Source organism: Chiloscyllium punctatum, chromosome 1 (assembly GCF_047496795.1).
Source record: "Chiloscyllium punctatum isolate Juve2018m chromosome 1, sChiPun1.3, whole genome shotgun sequence".
Lineage (NCBI taxonomy): Eukaryota > Metazoa > Chordata > Chondrichthyes > Orectolobiformes > Hemiscylliidae > Chiloscyllium > Chiloscyllium punctatum.
Window position 1 is genome coordinate 5,679,006 of NC_092739.1, and position 17,616 is coordinate 5,696,621.

The window sequence follows — 17,616 nt, forward strand, 5'->3', positions numbered from 1 at the left end:
AACACAGACTGGGTGACCGCTTTGTAGCACTACCTGTAGGAATGACCCTGAAATGCCAGTTCCTTGCCATTTCAATAAACCACCTTGATCTTATGCTGATATTTCTGTCCTGGACCTGTTGAAATGTTCCAATGAAGCAGAATGCAACCTCAAAGAACAACACCTCCTTTTCCTCTTAAGCACTTTGCAGCTTCTAGGACTCAATATTGAACTCTGAAACTTCAGAGCTTGACAGCATGACATCTGTCCTCCATTTTTCTTACATTCTTCCCCTCCACCTCAATGGCTGTGTCTAATTTACTTTGTTCTCAGCAGAGAGGACCATTTTATCCCTTTCACAATCTAATTTACACCTAATTTTACATTTTTAATTCTCTTTCACTAAAATTAGCAACCTCTTTGTCTTTTGCGCAGGGTGTCCACACCACCTGTTCCCTCCTCTCCTCCTCTAACTATGTCAAAAGAATACCATTTTCTAACCCTTTCAGTTTTGAAGAAGTATAATATTGGAGTCAAAATGTTAAGTCTGTTACTGTCTCCATAGATGCTATCAAACCTGCGGAGTTTCTCCATTTTTCTTGGTTTTCATTTTTTCTGTTCATTTTTCTTCATTGTTTATTTTTACCTTTTATTTGCAGTTTTTTTTAATTTGAAAGAAATTTTCCCCATTGTGGAAAGGAAATAATAATTTATTTTCAACTTACACCTATCGCAGCTAGCCCTGTATGTTCTCTCATTCCTGGATCCCAAGGACTTGCTGCAGGCAGCACAGACCTGCCGCTACTGGAGGATACTGGCTGAAGACAACCTACTTTGGAGAGAGAAATGTAAAGAGGAAGGTGAGTACATTAAAAGAAACTTGGTGTGGGTATCCACAGCTTTGTAACAAGTGTTTCATTTACTCTGATTAGACAGTCTAATAGTGAGGGAACTTTTGACTTTTTCCTTTATTTCAAGAATTTTAATAAGCCTCTTCTTAAAAGTACATGAAATCTATCTTTCTCCAGGAATTGATGAGCCTGTATACATCAAAAGGAGAAAAGTGATCAAACCAGGCTTTGCTCACAGCCCTTGGAAAAGTGCTTATATCCGACAGCACAGAATAGATACTAACTGGCGCTGTGGAGATCTGAAGACCCCAAAGGTACTGTCTCAACAACAATTTAGGTGTTTGAAACTTTGGGAACAATTACCTACTGTTTGTTACTTTATACTCTATTTATACAAACTATGTAAGCTTTCAGATGTTTTGTCACCATACTAGGTAGGACTGAAAACAAGCCTTCAAGCCTGGCAAGCTAACTTACATTCTTAACATCAGCCTGAGCTACAAATCTTCTCAGTGTTGATGAAACAGGTGATAAATTTTGATGAGATTCCAAAAATCATTTGGTCAAAGTCATTTGAAAACTTCAGTTTGCCGTAATGGGAAAGGAAACAACACGTCAATGACTCATTTTATTAAAAATATATAAAGCAAAAAAGAAATTACCTCAGCCATATAAACCAGATATCTCTGTGGTTCAGTCCCTAGTTGTGCAACACAGTTGCAGTCAAAGCATTAAAATTGGCTTAATTCTCTCTGATTTTATGTGGGCTTGTAGAATGTGATTAATTATGTAATCATTTGTGTTTGTTGTGGAATGATTTATTCTACAGGATCTATGAGTGCAGTTATGGTGCGAACTGAGTTGGATATATCTATGATCAATTAATCTCTTTAAGACTGTCAGACTTCCATGTGAAGAGTTTGACTTTGGATATTGCAGAAACTGTTGTTTCAGTAGTGAAAATGTTAGAATAGTCAAAACATTTTGATGATGAGAAATAGTTAACCCAAATTTGCCCTGCTCTGAGTGGTATTCTTTGATATTCTGCTATTCTTTCTCAGCAGGTGCTAAAAGGTCATGATGATCATGTGATCACGTGCCTACAGTTCTGTGGTAACCGAATTGTCAGTGGTTCTGATGACAACACACTGAAAGTGTGGTCAGCTGTTACAGGAAAGGTGAGTTTCTTCAATTTTGCCCATATCCTGATGGCTCTGTAAAGCTGCTATTCCACAAGACAGAATAAATTGTGACAAAATGAGGGCATGTTTAAAAACAAAAGGCAGTACAGTAATCATGAATGACTCTAATCTTCTTGTATCGTAATACACAGGAACAAAAGTTGGCCATTCTGCAAGATCATGACTGATCTGATAACTCTCGTCTCCATTTACCTGATGTTTCTCCATAACCCTTGATTCCTTTACCAATTAATTATCGGACTATCTCTGCCTTGAATATACTCAACATCCCAGCCTTGACAGCCCTGTGCAGTAAAGAATTCCACAGATTCCCTGCATCTTGAGTTAAGAAATTCCTTCTCATCTCTGTCTTAAAAGGGCAGCCCTTTATTCTGAGATTATACCCCTCTCTCCAATAAGGGGAAACAATCACTCCACATCTCCCTGTCAAGTTCCCTTAGCATCTTGCCTGTTTCTTTAAGGTTGTCTCTCATTTTTCTAAATTTCAGTGAGGACAGGCTCATGCTACTTAACTTGTCCCTGTAAGACAGTCACTCCGTATCTGGTATCAACCTAGTGAACTTTTTCTGAACTGCTTCCAATGCCAGTATATCTTTCCTTAGGTTAGAGGACCAAAATTGATCTCCGTATTCCAGGTGTGGTCTGACTAGCACATTTTATAGTTTCAGCAAAATCTCTTAACTTTTATATTCTATTTCATTTGAAATAAAGGCCAGCATTCCATTTGCCTTCACTGTTAAGCACTGAACTTGCCTGCTAATGTTTTGGGATTCATGCACGAGGAATCCCCATTTCCTCTGTACTCTAGCTTTCTGCTGTCTTTCTCCATTTAAATAATAATCAGTTCCTCTGTTCTTAACCCAAAATGCATAACCTTTCATTTTTCTATGTTAAATTCCATTTGCTAAGTTTCTTTACCCACTCACTTAACCTTTTTATATCTCTGCATTCTCCTTGTGTCATCCTCATCACTTGCCTTCCCACCTAATCTGACTGTAATATAATTCACTCTCCTTGTTCAAGTCATTTATGTTGTAAATAATTGTGGCCCCAGCACTAATCCATGTGGTACTCCACTAGTTACAAGTTGCATTCTGAGAATGCCCCTTATCCCAAGTTCTTCAGTTAGGTAGCTGATCCTCTATCCGTGCTAATTTACTACCTCCAATACCATGGGGCTTATCCTCATAAAGTATTGCATGTTAAGCTACTTCATCAAACCCTTCGGAAAATCCAAAAATATCACATTCACTCTTTCCTCTTAATTTATTGCTAGTTGCCTCCTCAAATAATTGTATTAAATTTGTCTGACATGATTTCCCATTCATGAAGCCATGTTGATTCTGTTTGACTATATATATTTATAAATGCTCTGCTATTGCATCCTTTATGATCGACTTGAATATTTTCCCAACTGCAGACATTAAGCTAACTGGCTATAGTACCTGTTTGTTTGCCATGTTTTCTTTTTAAACCTCTGGGATATCTTCAAAATCTAAGGATTCTTGGAAGATTATTACCTGTGCATTCACTGTCTCTGTAGCCACTTCCTTTAATATCTTAGGGTGTATTCAGGCAGGTCTAGGGGACTTAGTGGTCTCTAACCCCATTAGTTTTTCTAGCAGTTTTTCTCTAGTGATAGATATTGCATGTATTTTGTTTTCTTACTTTCTCCCTTGATTATTTAATAATTTTGGAATGCTAATAGCATCATCTATGGCACAGTGGCTCAGTGGTTAGCACTGCTGCCTCACAGTGCCAGGGACCCGGGTTCAATTCCCACCTGGACAACTGCCTGTGTGGAGTTTGCCCATTCTTCCCATGTCTGCGTGGGTTTCCTCCGGGTGCTCCGGTTTCCTCCCACAGTCCAAAGATGTGCAGGTCAGATGAATTGGCCATGCTAAATTGCCCGTAGTGTTAGGTGAAGGGGTAAATGTAGGGGAATGGGGCTGGGTGGGTTGCTCTTCGGAGGGTCGGTGTGGACTTGTTGGGTCGAAGGGTCTGTTTCCACACTAAGTAATCTAATCTTAAAAAAAAAATTGAAACTTCCCCAAGCCTGTGATTTACCATTAATATTTGCCACATTCTGTTTTTCTATAGATTTGATGCTACCTTTAACTTTGCTGGTTAACCTTGACTGGCTTACCCCGTTTCTAGAACCCTTCTTCCTCACCGGGACTTATCTTTACTGTGAGCTTTGAGCAATTTTCTTAAAAGTCTGCCATTGCTCCGCAACTTTCTTTGCTGCTGAATTCCTTTCCCATTCCACTCCAGGCAGCTCTGCCCTCATTGTTTTGTAAATGCCCTTATTTAAAGTCATACCAACCCAAGTTCCTCCCCTTCAAACTGAATGCTAGATTCTACTATGTTATGTCAACTTACCCAAGTGGGTCTTTTACTCTGACAAAACCAACCACGTTACACATCACTGGATCCAAAGTAGCCTGATCGCATTTTTAGCATCGCAAATAGTGGAGTGCCACGGACCAGAGCTCGGGCCTCAATTATTTATCTTATATGTGAATGACTTGGATTAGAGAAGTGAATTTTCTATCACCAGGTTTTGGATGACCCAAGATTGGTGGGAATGCCAGGAGAAAGGATGACATACAATCTACAGAGAATATAGGCAGGTTAAGTGAGTGGGCATCCAAATTCAGCAGGTTGTAGAGAAGGCAAATGGATTGTTGGCTTCATTTCACACAGAATGGAGTATAAAATTGTTCAAGACAGTAGTTAGACCTCACATGCTGAAAACAGAAAACAGTCCCCTTATCCCAAGAAAGATACACTAGTATTGGAGGCAGATCAGAGAAGGTTCATAGATTAATTCTGAGTATAGAGTGATTTTCTTAAGAGGAATGGTTGGGCAGATTGGGCTTGAACTCATTGGTATTGAGAAGAGTGGAAGGAGCACGTAAGATTCTTAGGTTGCCGAGAGAAGTTGCTTCCTTTTGTCGGAGACTCTAGGACCAAAGGGTATAATGTCAGGTTATAGAGGTCATCCATTTAAGACACGGGTAAGGAGGAATGTTTTACTCTTGGTGGCAGTTACTTTGTAGAGATTCTTACTTGACAGTAGGCTGTCAAGGCTGGGTTGTTAAGTATATTCCAGACTGAAGTCGACTTTTAATCATTAAGAGGATTAGGGGTTATGAGGAAAAGACAGGGAAGTGGAGTTGACGATATTCAGATCTGCCATGATTTTATTCAATGGCATAGCAGACTTGATGGTCTAAATGCCTATTTCTCTTATGCTTTATGATCCTTCCTGAACCTAAGTTTATCAAAAGGAAGTTATTTGAAAAATTAAAGCTAAAATTAGAATGGAGATTTGAACGATTCTACTTGCAGAAATTTAATTTTTTTTCCTGTTGCTTGTAACTAAGTGGCCACACCCTGTCTGTCAAAAAAAAAGGTGTGGGTGAAACAAAAGGACATTTCTATTCAACATTTTGCAACCTGGTTAATGATTCTGCTTCCTGTACCCTCCTCTTGTCTAAGTTAAATTCAAAGCAATTACTTGTCTTTTGTAAAATCTAGATGCTGGACACACTTTACAGTAGTGCTTTCACCACCTTTGATCTGAACCTACAGTACACTTGTCCATTCCAAATCTGTTGTAAATTGAAATGCGTTAATTGGTAGTCACTGTGCATTTGGGCTGATTGATCTGAGGTCCATCAGTAAACAAAATGCTGCAATTAAATTTTGCCAAGAATGAAAGGAACAAGATTAGGATGAAATAATGAAATGCAAAAGAGAATAAAGTGATTTTTAAATAATCTCACTCAGACTTTCGAAGAAATACTTTAATGGGGATGTTCTGAACTGAATGATAAAGGAGATTTAAGTGAGAGCATTTCAACAGAACATCTATGAATTGATGCAATGAACATCTAAAAATTTAGAAAATTAAAACCTCACTTTGAAATTAATCATTCACAGCAGTGTAGTACGTTGGTCTACTGATTCCTGGAATTGATCAGCAGGATAAATTCCTGATTTTATTCCAGTCTGGCAGATTCAAAGGGCTTTGTCTGGTTGCCAGTCAACATTAACCACACCTGGAAATATATTGCAACTTTTCTTTCAATCAAAAATACAGTGTCAAGGCACTGCATATGACATTCAATTCCAGCAGTTCTTTACAGAGAAAGTTTTGAATATATCATGGTGCTGCTGTTTATTAATTTTGCTGATTTGAACAATTAGTGGTAGTTGAAATAACTCCACAGAAGCCAATATCCAGTCACCAAGTCCCTCTTTATTTACATGTGGAGAGTCCTTGCCACTGATCCAACTCCCTCAGAGCCAGCTCTGAGTGAACAGAACCTCCTGTTTATATCTATCAACCAGGCTCCCTGACTGCACCAGGTTAACAGCCACAATCAGGGAACTTATATTTTGAGGTCCACCTGCTTGACCTTATTACAATTACTACGGTAGCACGGATTCTAAAGTTCATATTATAGCTCTGCAACGAGTGAAAATATCAGCTAAAACTTCCATTTCTGCGCACTATGAATTAGCTTCTGTAGTGTACAGGTGGTTCTGAAATAGTTCTGTTCCCATGTGATCTTGTGTTATTTTAAAAATTGCATAATAACAGTGCCATTTAAACTAATGGGACCAGATCAGGAAAGGTCAGGAAAATGAGGTGAGTCTGCAAGTACCATGATGTTTCTAAATGGTTGAGCAGGGTCAAAAGGCCAAAATGACTTCCTCCTAATCCATAGTCTTATATTCCTAAACATTTCAGGTTAATGACCATACCTCAAAACCTACGCATTACTCTTTCAACAAAATTGAGCAATTGATCAGGAGCTGTGACAACATCACTGCTGGTCTTAAAGGAAGCTACTCATGAAAATTTAACAAACTCTAGCATTGATTTTCCTATTCTCCAATGTTACTATCAGGTGGGATCAGAATAAAGGAGCGTTCTTTGCAGTACTAAAGTTTATTGAATTAAGAGGGATCTGTAAATCTTTAAAAGTGCATAGAGATACTGAACATTAAAACAGGAAGATTTTGTGAAGGAAAGTGCATGATTGGATTTCAAAATGACCTTGACTTGTCACCAAGACTTCTGTGAAAATAGAAAATACAACAGTGGATTATTTGACATTTTTGTCTATGGCTAAACTGAGAGAGTTAGTGGATAAATTGCAGCTGAAAATAAAAGCAGGATTTTGTAAAGATGAGATTCTTAAAGAAGTTAGAATTAAAAGGAGGACCTGAAATTGATGTAATTATTTGAATTGGCTAAGATTCCCGTAGGAATGAAGTAACTTGAAAGAAAAACCGAATAGAAAGCATGATTTGGAGGTGCCGGGGTTGTACAAAGTTAAAAGTCTCACAACACCAGGTTATAGTCCAACAAGTTTATTTGGAAGCACTAGCTTTTGGAGCGCTGCTCATTCATCAGGTGGTTATCTGATGATGAAGGAGAAGCACTCCGAAAGTTAGTGCTTCCAAATAAACCTATAAAACTATAACTTGGTGTTGTCTGATTTTTAACAGAATAGAAGAGAAATGGAAAGAGAAGAGAGAGAAGAAAAGACAAATGGAAAGAGGAATGAAATTTAAAAAGCTTGAACTCCATGCAAAACTCTGGAATGTGCATATATTGGGAGTACAATGTTTTCAGTAACAGCTATCATTTTTTGTTATTTTCCCATTTATTTGCAGTGTTTAAGAACATTAGTAGGACATACGGGTGGTGTCTGGTCATCCCAGATGAGAGGCAATATCATTATAAGTGGATCCACTGACCGAACATTGAAAGTATGGAATGCAGACTCTGGCGAATGTATACACACACTCTATGGTCATACCTCTACTGTGCGCTGCATGCACCTCCATGAAAATCGGTAGGATTATGTCTGTACTTAATAAAATGACAGTATTCCTGGAGAAAACACAAACTGTATTGATATTAAATAATTGTGCAATCAGAAGATCTTGCTTTATCAAATTGTTATAATTTGACACAAGTGGATATACATCTCTATTTGGTCAGTTAGTTTTTGTTATGCACTAATTTGTATGGTCTTGGTTAATATTACAGGGTTGTGAGTGGGTCTCGAGATGCTACTCTTCGTATCTGGGATATTGAAACAGGACAGTGTTTACATGTGTTGATGGGTCATGTTGCAGCTGTGCGATGTGTACAGTATGATGGAAGAAGAGTTGTTAGTGGGGCATATGATTTCATGGTTAAGGTGTGGGACCCTGAAACGGAAACCTGTCTGCATACACTACAAGGACACACCAACAGGGTCTATTCATTACAGGTAAGAGACTGAAATAATTGTCCATGGCATTTTTGTTTTCACATCCTTTTCTATGTGCAAAGTCATGTATAGATTTATATGTTTTAGAGGAACTTTGTAGCAAATAGTTATCTTGGAGTTAACATGGTGTGTTATATTGCACTTGGTCCCACATTGCTCTGTACAATTGATAGACACATGCTTTACTGTGCATTATAGGTTGCCAAATCCATGGCAACTATTAGTTACTTGAAGTGTTTAGTGATCTCGCCTTTTAAGGCTACACTTCTATGTAGGAGATGAATTCTTCCAAATAGTATGCAATCTCAAAAAATAAAATAGCAAACAAATTATCCTGGGCACCTCCCAGGTCCAACCACAGTCCCATCCAATCAATCTGGATCAAAATCTAGAGGCTTATTTTCATGTTCTTTCTTATTATGCTGCCTTTGATGCCCATATTAAAATACTGCCTCCAAGTTCTGTTTGAACTAAGAAACCAGCATGGTACAGCTGGGGGTTTTTTTGGCATCAAACAGTGCATTAGGGATGAATATAACTTTTTAAATGGCTGAACAATTAGCAAATTGTTCAAGTTGAGGTCACATAAAAGGCCAGTTCAGTGTTGGATACCAATTAAATGGCAAATGGTTCTTCAAGGGTGTGTCTTTTTTAGTTGAATGTCCTGGCTCCCGGAAGCATCCCGAAATTATTTTTAGAAACCTGCTGTGTCATATGCTGGTGCAGATGTTAAAGAGATGTATGCTTCTGCTAAAATATGTGAGAGCACTGTTAAATCAAAAATAACCTGTAGTCTGCATTCTAAAACATACAGACATAATTAAGCTTTGCCGTATTTTGTGTGTGGCATAACTGATCAATGTAAGTAGCTGAGGTGATTTATTGTGGATCTTCCCACATTTATTTCATTGCTATGTTTTTGTTATGTAAATTTACAGTACATGTTTTGTAAAATATTCCACATTAGTACATAAACCCAGAATAATCTTTAATGCCATTATTAAACCTAGTTTTAAAAATGGGAGGAGTTTGTTGAATAAGGCTATTGCTGTCTCTGTGTAAATCAGAAGCTATTCCCTGCACTACTAAAGTCAGATTCATGTTCTTTTTTAGGTATTCTTTATGAATCTATGGAGTGAGTTAAAGTCAGTAACCCAGATCTTTTATGCATGACTGGAACATTTAGTGAAATTAGTCAAAGTCCAATGAAGATTTTCATTCTTTTTCTAATTAACATAGTTCAAGTTACAGATCCCTAGAAATCTAGGGAAGCGTCAGAATACAAACAAGTATGCAAGTGAAATTCTATAATAGTGATGCAGAAAATTAAAGATAGGTGTTGCCTAAGTGCAACACTTAAGATCATCTACAGACACCTTCATCTCAAGGGGCAGGGGATTACAGGTAAAATTAATAGTAAAGAAAACCCTAGTTGTAGTCGTACATGAGGAGACAACTGACATGAGAGTCCTGGCACAATCGTTTGTTCAGTGGCTGAAGTGAAAGAGTATTGTACAGATAACTGTCCTAAAAGCTATTACATTCAAAATTTTCATAAGCTACTGCTATAGCAGGATGGCAAGGAGTTGCAGCTAAATTTTGGATTAACCGTTATTGTCACATTAATTTACATTTATATTGCACCTTTTAACCCTTAAAGCACTGTGGTAGTTCAAAAAGGCATTATAAAACAAAACATACCACTGAGCCACAAAGAATGACTAAAGATTAATCAATGATGAATATAAAATACTGTAGAGGTCAAGAATCTAAAATAACAAAAAATACTGGAAGTACTCAACAGTCTATCCAGAACTTTGGACAGAGAATAAGAGTTAATGTTTCAGGTCAGTTATCTTTAATCTCTAATTCTGTTTCTGCATGGATGCTCCCTAACCTTGGTCAAAGAGGTATGTGCTGAGAATGGAAGGAAAGTGGTACAAAGGTGGAGACATTCAGAGAGGAAATTATAATGCTTGGGACTGAGGCACATCCACCAATGGGTGGAGCTTTAAATTTGGAATACTCAAAAAAGTGGCATTTGAGGAGTGTAGACATCTTGGATGGTTGTAGGTATGGTGGGTATACAGAGATAGAGCAGGCCACTGCTGAGGTATTGGGAAACAAGGAATAGAATTACAAAATCAAAGTGTTGCTCAATTGAGAGCCATTATTAATCAGCAAGTGTGGGGCAGTGGGCAAGCAGTATTTGGTAAAACATAGGGCATAAATGGTAAAGTATTTTATTAACTCAAGTTTACAGAGGCTGGAATGTAAATGACTACTTTAACAAAATCTTGGTCATGTCTGGAAGTAATAAAGATTATTGGTGAGGATTTCAGCAAAAGAGCTGAGGTAGGGTTGGAAGCTGGCAAAATTATGGAGGTGTAAGTAGCCACGATCCACGAAGGACCACAGGCATCTCTGTCCATTACAGAGAGACAATTGGTTATAAATAGCTTGGCTGGCATCACTGTAAATATGAAGAAAGGCAAGTAAGCAAACAAACACGAACTACCACAGCTGCACGGGGATTGAAGCTGCACCACTGCTATCATTCTGCTTTACCGTATAGCCATCTAGCCAGCTGAGCTCCCTGACATTGTGGAGAATGGTTGAAAACTCGTCTTGGGCTCAAATATGTCACTAATGTTGCAAAATGTCTGATTCAGTATCAAGACACTTATTGGGGCAAGGGATGAAATCGGTTATGGTGGAGACAAAAAACAATGGCTTCAATCTTTCTAGTATTTAAGTCAAGGAAATTTCTGCTGATCCAGTACTGCCTGTAGATAAGTAGTTTGATAATTTAGAGACAGTGGAGGGCGAGTCGAGAGTGTAGTGAGGTAGAGCCAGAAAATGCTGGAAAAACTTAGCAGCTTTAACAGCATCTGCAACAATGTAGATGAGAAATAGGAGGAATCCAAAGATGACTCCTTGGAGGACTCCAGTACTTAGTTACCTTTGTGGTTAGTCATTGAGCATGTATCCAAGACGCTTTCAATACTCGTTAGTAAAGTAACACAAAATAATGACACAAAAAACAAGTTATACATAATTCAACTTAGAACAGTCTTATTGTATACAGCAAAACAAAGTTCTAACGGGTTTACCAGCAATACTATTTAGATATAGTCTCACCCAGGGAAGTGTCACTACTATTCTGACTCTGCTATTGTATTGTTTATAATAGGATTTCTGATTTTCCTAATTACATGTTAAACTAACTAGCCTATAGTTTTTTTTGGGCCTCCTTCCCTTTTCAGTAAAGGTGTTGCATTGGCAGTCTTGCAGTCGTTGGGGACTTTTACAGATGCATTCATTATCTCTGTAGTTGCTTCTTTAAGTATCCTGGAATGCATCTGCCAGGTCCAGGGAACTTACTGGTCTTTATCCCCATTAGTTTGATAAGTATTTTTTTCTCTATGTTTCTCATGTTTATTTCCTCTTATCCTTTTACCCTTCCATTACTTAGTAATTTTTGACTGCTCTGCATATCTTCTATTGTGAAGACTGATACAAATCCTGTACCATTTCTCTGTTCTCCATCATTATTTCCCCAACCTCATTCTGTGAGAGGTCGATGTTAATTTTGATCTCCCTCTTCCTTGCCATTCCTATTTAAAAAAAAGCTGTTGCTGTCCATTCTGATATTACTTGCAAATGTATCCTGAAAGTTTCTCTTTTCTCTATTTATTATTTTTGTGGTCATCTTTTGTTGGTTTTCAAAACTTCTTGAATCCTCCGAGTTTACTACTAATTTTTGTTGTTTTTTTTCTTTCAGTCTGAACCTATACTTAATGTTAACCATGGTCAGCTTATCCCCTTTCTAGAATCCTTTTTGGGACATACCTGTGTTGTGAGCCATGAACTATGTTCTTCATGTCTGTCATTGTTCCTCAACTGTGCTGCTAAGCTGCTTTCACCACTCACTGCAGTTAGCTCTGCCCTCATTTCTTTCTAATTACCCTTATTTATGCTTTGCACATTTGCTTCCAAACCAAGTTCCTCCTTCTCAAAACTGAATGCTAAGCTCTGTTGTGTTATGAGCACTGTCTCCAACGGGATAAATTAATCTAGCATAATTTCTTTAAAAGATTAGCTCTCTTCCAGTTAGGTGGACACATACAACCAGGTGGAATTATGAATTGTTAGAGGCTGCAAAAATGTTTCAAGAGGATTTGTAGAGGCTTATTGGGCAAAAGAAAATGTAGATAGAGTATAATGTCAAGAAATGTACAGGTTTCCACTTCGGTAGGAAAAGAGAAGTACAGAATATTATTTGATGAGAGGCTAAGAGTATTGATGAATCACTGAAAATTAATGTGCAATTATAGCAAACAATTAAGCAGGCAAATATTACGTTAGTCTTTCATGGAAGAGCATTGAATATAGAAGTAAGCATGTCTTGCTGTACTTGTATTGAGCCTGGGTGAGGCTACATGTGAGGTATTGTGCACAGTTTTGGTCTCTTTACTTAAGGAAAGATATGGAGGGGGTGCAACAAAGCTTCACCAAGCTAATTCCTGAGATGGAGGCATGGTCCTATGAAGAAAGGACTGGTCCTGTATTTGGTGGAATTGAGAAGAGCGAGAAGTGATGTCATTCAGATAGACAAAATTCTTAGAGGGATCAACAGGGTAGTTGCAGTAAGGATATCCACTGGCTGGGGATCTTGAACCAGGGAGTACAATCTCAGAATAATGAGCAGGCCTTTGTGGACTGGACGTAGAGGAATCTCTTCTCATAGAGGGTGGGGAATCGTTGAAATTCTTTGCCCCAGTGGACTGTGGAGGCTCGGTCATTAAAATACTGTTTACTGCTATTTCTTTTCTAATCCGCTGTTTCCCTTCTATTCTAAAAGATGATGATGTATTTCTTTTTTCCTTCAACATTGTAGTTTGATGGTATCCATGTAGTAAGTGGTTCACTTGATACCTCTATTCGTGTATGGGATGTGGAGACTGGGAATTGTATTCACACGCTAACAGGGCATCAGTCATTAACAAGTGGAATGGAATTGAAGGACAACACACTCGTTTCTGGAAATGCAGATTCCACAGTAAAAATCTGGGACATCAAAACAGGACAGTGTTTACAAACATTACAAGGTGAGTTTCTACACAAGACCTATTGTACTTAACCAGTCTTAAATATTAAAATTTTCTTGTGGTGGTAAAACCTGTTCAGACTTTGAGCGTGTCTTCAGATTCTTATTTTGAGCAAAGGTAGAGAGTTACTTTCAATCCATGTGATTAATATTGGTTCCTGCAACATTGTCAAAGACAGTAATAAGTTATGCTCATGTGTAAGAAAGCATCCCAAGATGTTTCATAGGAGCATTATAAAACAAAATATTCTGGATGTAATTTAGCTCACTGAGCTGGAAGGTTATTTTCAGATGTTTCATCACCATACTAGATAACATCAGTGAGAGCTTCCGGTGAAGTGCTGGTGGTATGTCCCACCTTGCTATTTACAGTTCTTTGTTTCTTAAGGTGGGTGATGTCATTTGTGGTTCTTTTTTTTTCTCAAGGCACAGTAGATAGGATCTAAATTGATGTGTTTATTTGATGGGTTTCTGGTTAGAATGCCATGCCTCGAAGAATTCTCATGCATGTCTTTGTTTCAACTGTTCTAGGATGTGTGAGGAGACATTGGTCAGATGACCAAAGGCTTAGTCAGAGGTAAAGGTTTTAAACAATATCTTAAAGTAGGAAAGCAAAGTATGGAGCTAAAGATCTGTCAGGAGGGTGAGAAGGTTACAATAAGCTAGAGGTAACAAGGCCATGAGTGAGATTGTCAGCAGCAAGTCATAACAAACATAGAAAAATGGTTTTGTGAAGGACAGGTCGTGCCTCACAAACCTTATTGAATTCTTTGAGAAGGTGACTAAGGAGGTGGACGAGGGTAAAACGGTAGATGTGGTGTATATGGATTTTAGTAAGGCATTTGATAAGGTTCCCCATGGTAGGCTACTGCAAAAAATACGGAGGTATGGCATTGAGGGTGAGTTGGAGGTTTGGATTAGGAATTGACTGGCTGGAAGAAGACAGAGGGTAGTAGTTGATGGTAAAGGTTCATCTTGGAGTGCAGTTCCTAGCGGTGTTCCGCAAGGATCTGTTTTGGGATTATTGCTGTATTTTTCTATGTTCTATAATACAGCGCAGTACAGGCCCTTTGGCCCTCGATGTTGCGCCGATCCAAGCCCACCTAACCTACACTCGCCCACTATCCTCCATATACCTATCCAATGCCCATTTAAATGCCCATAAAGAGGGAGAGTCCACCACTGCTACTGGCAGGGCATTCCATGAACTCACCAACTCGCTGAGTAAAGAATCTTCCCCTAACATCTGTCCTATACCTACCATCCCTTAATTTAAAGCTATGCCCCCTCGTAATAGCTGACTCCATACGCGGAAAAAGGTTCTCATGGTCAACCCTATCTAAACCCTTAATCATCTTGTACACCTCTATCAAGTCACCCCTAAACCTTATTTTCTCCAATGAGAAAAGCCCCAAGTGCCTCAGCCTTTCCTCATACGATCTTCCTCCCATACCAGGCAACATCCTGGTAAACCTCCTCTGCACCCGTTCCAGTGCCTCCACATCCTTCCTATAGTATGGCGACCAAAACTGCACACAATACTCCAGATGCGGCCGCACCAGAGTCTTATACAACTGCAACATGACCTCAGGACTCCGGAACTCAATTCCTCTACCAATAAAAGCCAGTACGCCATATGCCACCTTCACCACACTATTTACCTGGGTGACAACTTTCAGAGATCTGTGTACATGGACACCAAGATCCCTCTGCTCATCCACACTACCAAGTATCCGACCATTAGCCCAGTACCCCATCTTTTTGTTACTCATACCAAAGTGATTCACTACACACTTACCTACATTGAACTCCATTTGCCACCTTTCTGCCCAGCTCTGCAGCTTATCTATATCCCGCTGTAACCTGATACATCCTTCCTCACTGTCAACAACTCCGACTTTTGTATCATCCGCAAACTTGCTCACCCAACCTTCTAGCCCCTCCTCCAGGTCATTTATAAAAATGACAAACAGCAATGGTCCCAAAACAGATCCTTGCGGAATAAACAGGTGCAGGAGTTAGCCGTTCGGGCCTGCGCCCTCATTCCAAGTGGTCATGGTTGATCTGATGGTTTTCTTAAGTCCCCTTTCCTGTCTGACCCCTGTAACTTTTCAATCTCTTATAGACTGAAAATCTAGATAAGTCAACACTGAATATGTTTCATAATGCAGTCTCTACTGTATTCTTATCTCCATTTTAAGTGAGAGACCCCTCGTTTTTGAGTAATGTCCAATAATTCTAGATTCCACCACAAGAGGAAACATCCTCCTTGCATTTACTCTGGCCAGCCTACTCAGAATGGTATGTTTTAATAGTATCACCTTTCATTTTTCTAAACTCCAATGAACATGTGCCAGATCTGCTTCATTTCAGAAATCAGCCCAGTGAATCTTTTCTGAACTGCTTTCAATGCAAAGCCACTCCGGCCTATCACCCTCACCTTAACCTCCTTCCACTTATCGCATTTCCAACGCCCCTCCCCCAAGTCCCTCCTCCCTACCTTTTATCTTAGCCTGCTGGACGCACTTTCCTCATTCCTGAAGAAGGGCTCATGCCCGAAACGTCAATTCTCCTGCTCCTTGGATGCTGCCTGACCTGCGCTTTTCCAGCAACAGATTTTCAGCTCTGATCTCCAGCATGTGCAGTCCTCACTTTCTCCTCGAAGATTCATGTGCAAGGACTCCTGCAATGCAATATTCAGTGTTTTTTTGTTCCATTTATTATAATATTCTGTGTTTGTTTTTCCCACCAAATGCAGATAACCTCACATTTTCCCATTTGAGACTCCATCTGTGAAAACTTTGCCCATTTTCTTAGCCTATCTATATTTCTTTGCAAAATCACTTTTGTACTTCACAACTGACCTTCCTACCCATCTTTATGTCATCAGCAAGTTTGGCTACAATACAGTTAGTCCCTTCACACAAGATCCTAAGTGGTTGAGGCACCAGCACTGATCCCTGTGGCACTCCACTAGCTACAGTCTGTCAGCCTGAAAATAACTTATTTCACCACATCCTATTCACTAGCCAATTCTCCATCCATGCTAATGTATCACCCCCAACACTACAAGCTCATTCTTCTGTGAAGTGACCTTTTATGTGACACGTAATCTAATGTTTGTGCATCTCAAAGAATTTTAATAAATGTGTCAAGGGTGATTTCTGTTTCACAGCACTTTTCACTCTGGTTGTGTTTTGAATTAAATGTCTTGCTACTAGATTCTAGCATTTTTGCAACGGCAGGTGTTTAAATGAATTAACCTATAATATTCTGCTTTTTGACACCCCCCCTTCCTTAAATAAAGATGTGGAAAACTGAATATAACAATGTACTCAGACATCCTCAGATGATCTGAGGCAGGGTGAAGTGAGGTGATCTTACATAAATGGAAATAAGCAGTCTTAGTGATGACATGACTGAGTTCAGAAGTACATCTCGCAGTCAATTATGAAACCAAGGCTGCAGCACACTATAGCCAGGGAGTGGCATGGAAGCAGTGGTTAGAGAAAAGAGTCTGGACAGAGGACTGAAAAATAATGGCTTCAGTGTATTCAATTTTTTTTACTCAAAGTCAGATCAAATTGCAGTTTATGGAAGCTTTGTATTCACAAATGTGGTACCACATTTGCTCTTCCAAATGTGACTACAATTTAAAAGTATTTATTGGCTCCTTTCATGTACCCTCTGGTTATGAAAGATTAAGGAATATTCCCAGAAAGTAAACTAACAAAATCATGGATTACCCTGTATCCTTTCGTAAACTAAGATTGTGGACATGAAAAAAATCTGTAAGAGCTGTTCCTTTTTGAGCTATTTTCAGTGTTAGAGCTGATTTCCTCGAATTCTAAGAGCAGTAATTACTGTTTTATAAGCTATTGCATTGTTTTGGAACTTTGAATAAAAATCAAAACGAAGGCAGTGACCCCATGGGAAGTGATTCAACTGCACAAAGAAACCCACACTGCTGTCTGACCCAGCAGTAACCTGCACAGCCGCTGTCTTTGCTGTCTGTTTTCAAGTATTTCTGGACAACCGAGTTCATTCTAAAAAAAAACAAACTGGGTTTGTTAATGTGTAATCTTAACTATGATTTTTGTAAATTTACAGCTGTGAGTACTATGGGGTCTTTGAGGTTGTATGTTGTTATTGAGATCTGTCTCTTGATTAAACTT

The 17,616-nt window shown here is 38.8% G+C and overlaps 1 protein-coding gene across 8 annotated transcripts in view; it reads left to right on the forward strand.

Moving 5' to 3' along the window:
* fbxw7 (F-box and WD repeat domain containing 7) overlaps window positions 1-17,616 on the forward strand; it is a 368,590-nt gene that overhangs the window by 339,637 nt on the left and 11,337 nt on the right. For 5 of the 8 annotated variants that reach the window (XM_072550702.1, XM_072550240.1, XM_072547746.1 and 2 more), the window contains 6 exons: window positions 716-839; window positions 1,008-1,144; window positions 1,892-2,008; window positions 7,727-7,908; window positions 8,106-8,331; window positions 13,232-13,442. In XM_072550702.1, coding sequence (XP_072406803.1) covers window positions 716-839; window positions 1,008-1,144; window positions 1,892-2,008; window positions 7,727-7,908; window positions 8,106-8,331; window positions 13,232-13,442 — 997 coding nt within the window. The remainder of the gene's footprint in view (window positions 1-715; window positions 840-1,007; window positions 1,145-1,891; window positions 2,009-7,726; window positions 7,909-8,105; window positions 8,332-13,231; window positions 13,443-17,616) is intronic. The other 3 variants (XM_072548511.1, XM_072549624.1, XM_072551397.1) reach the window with 1 other exon arrangement.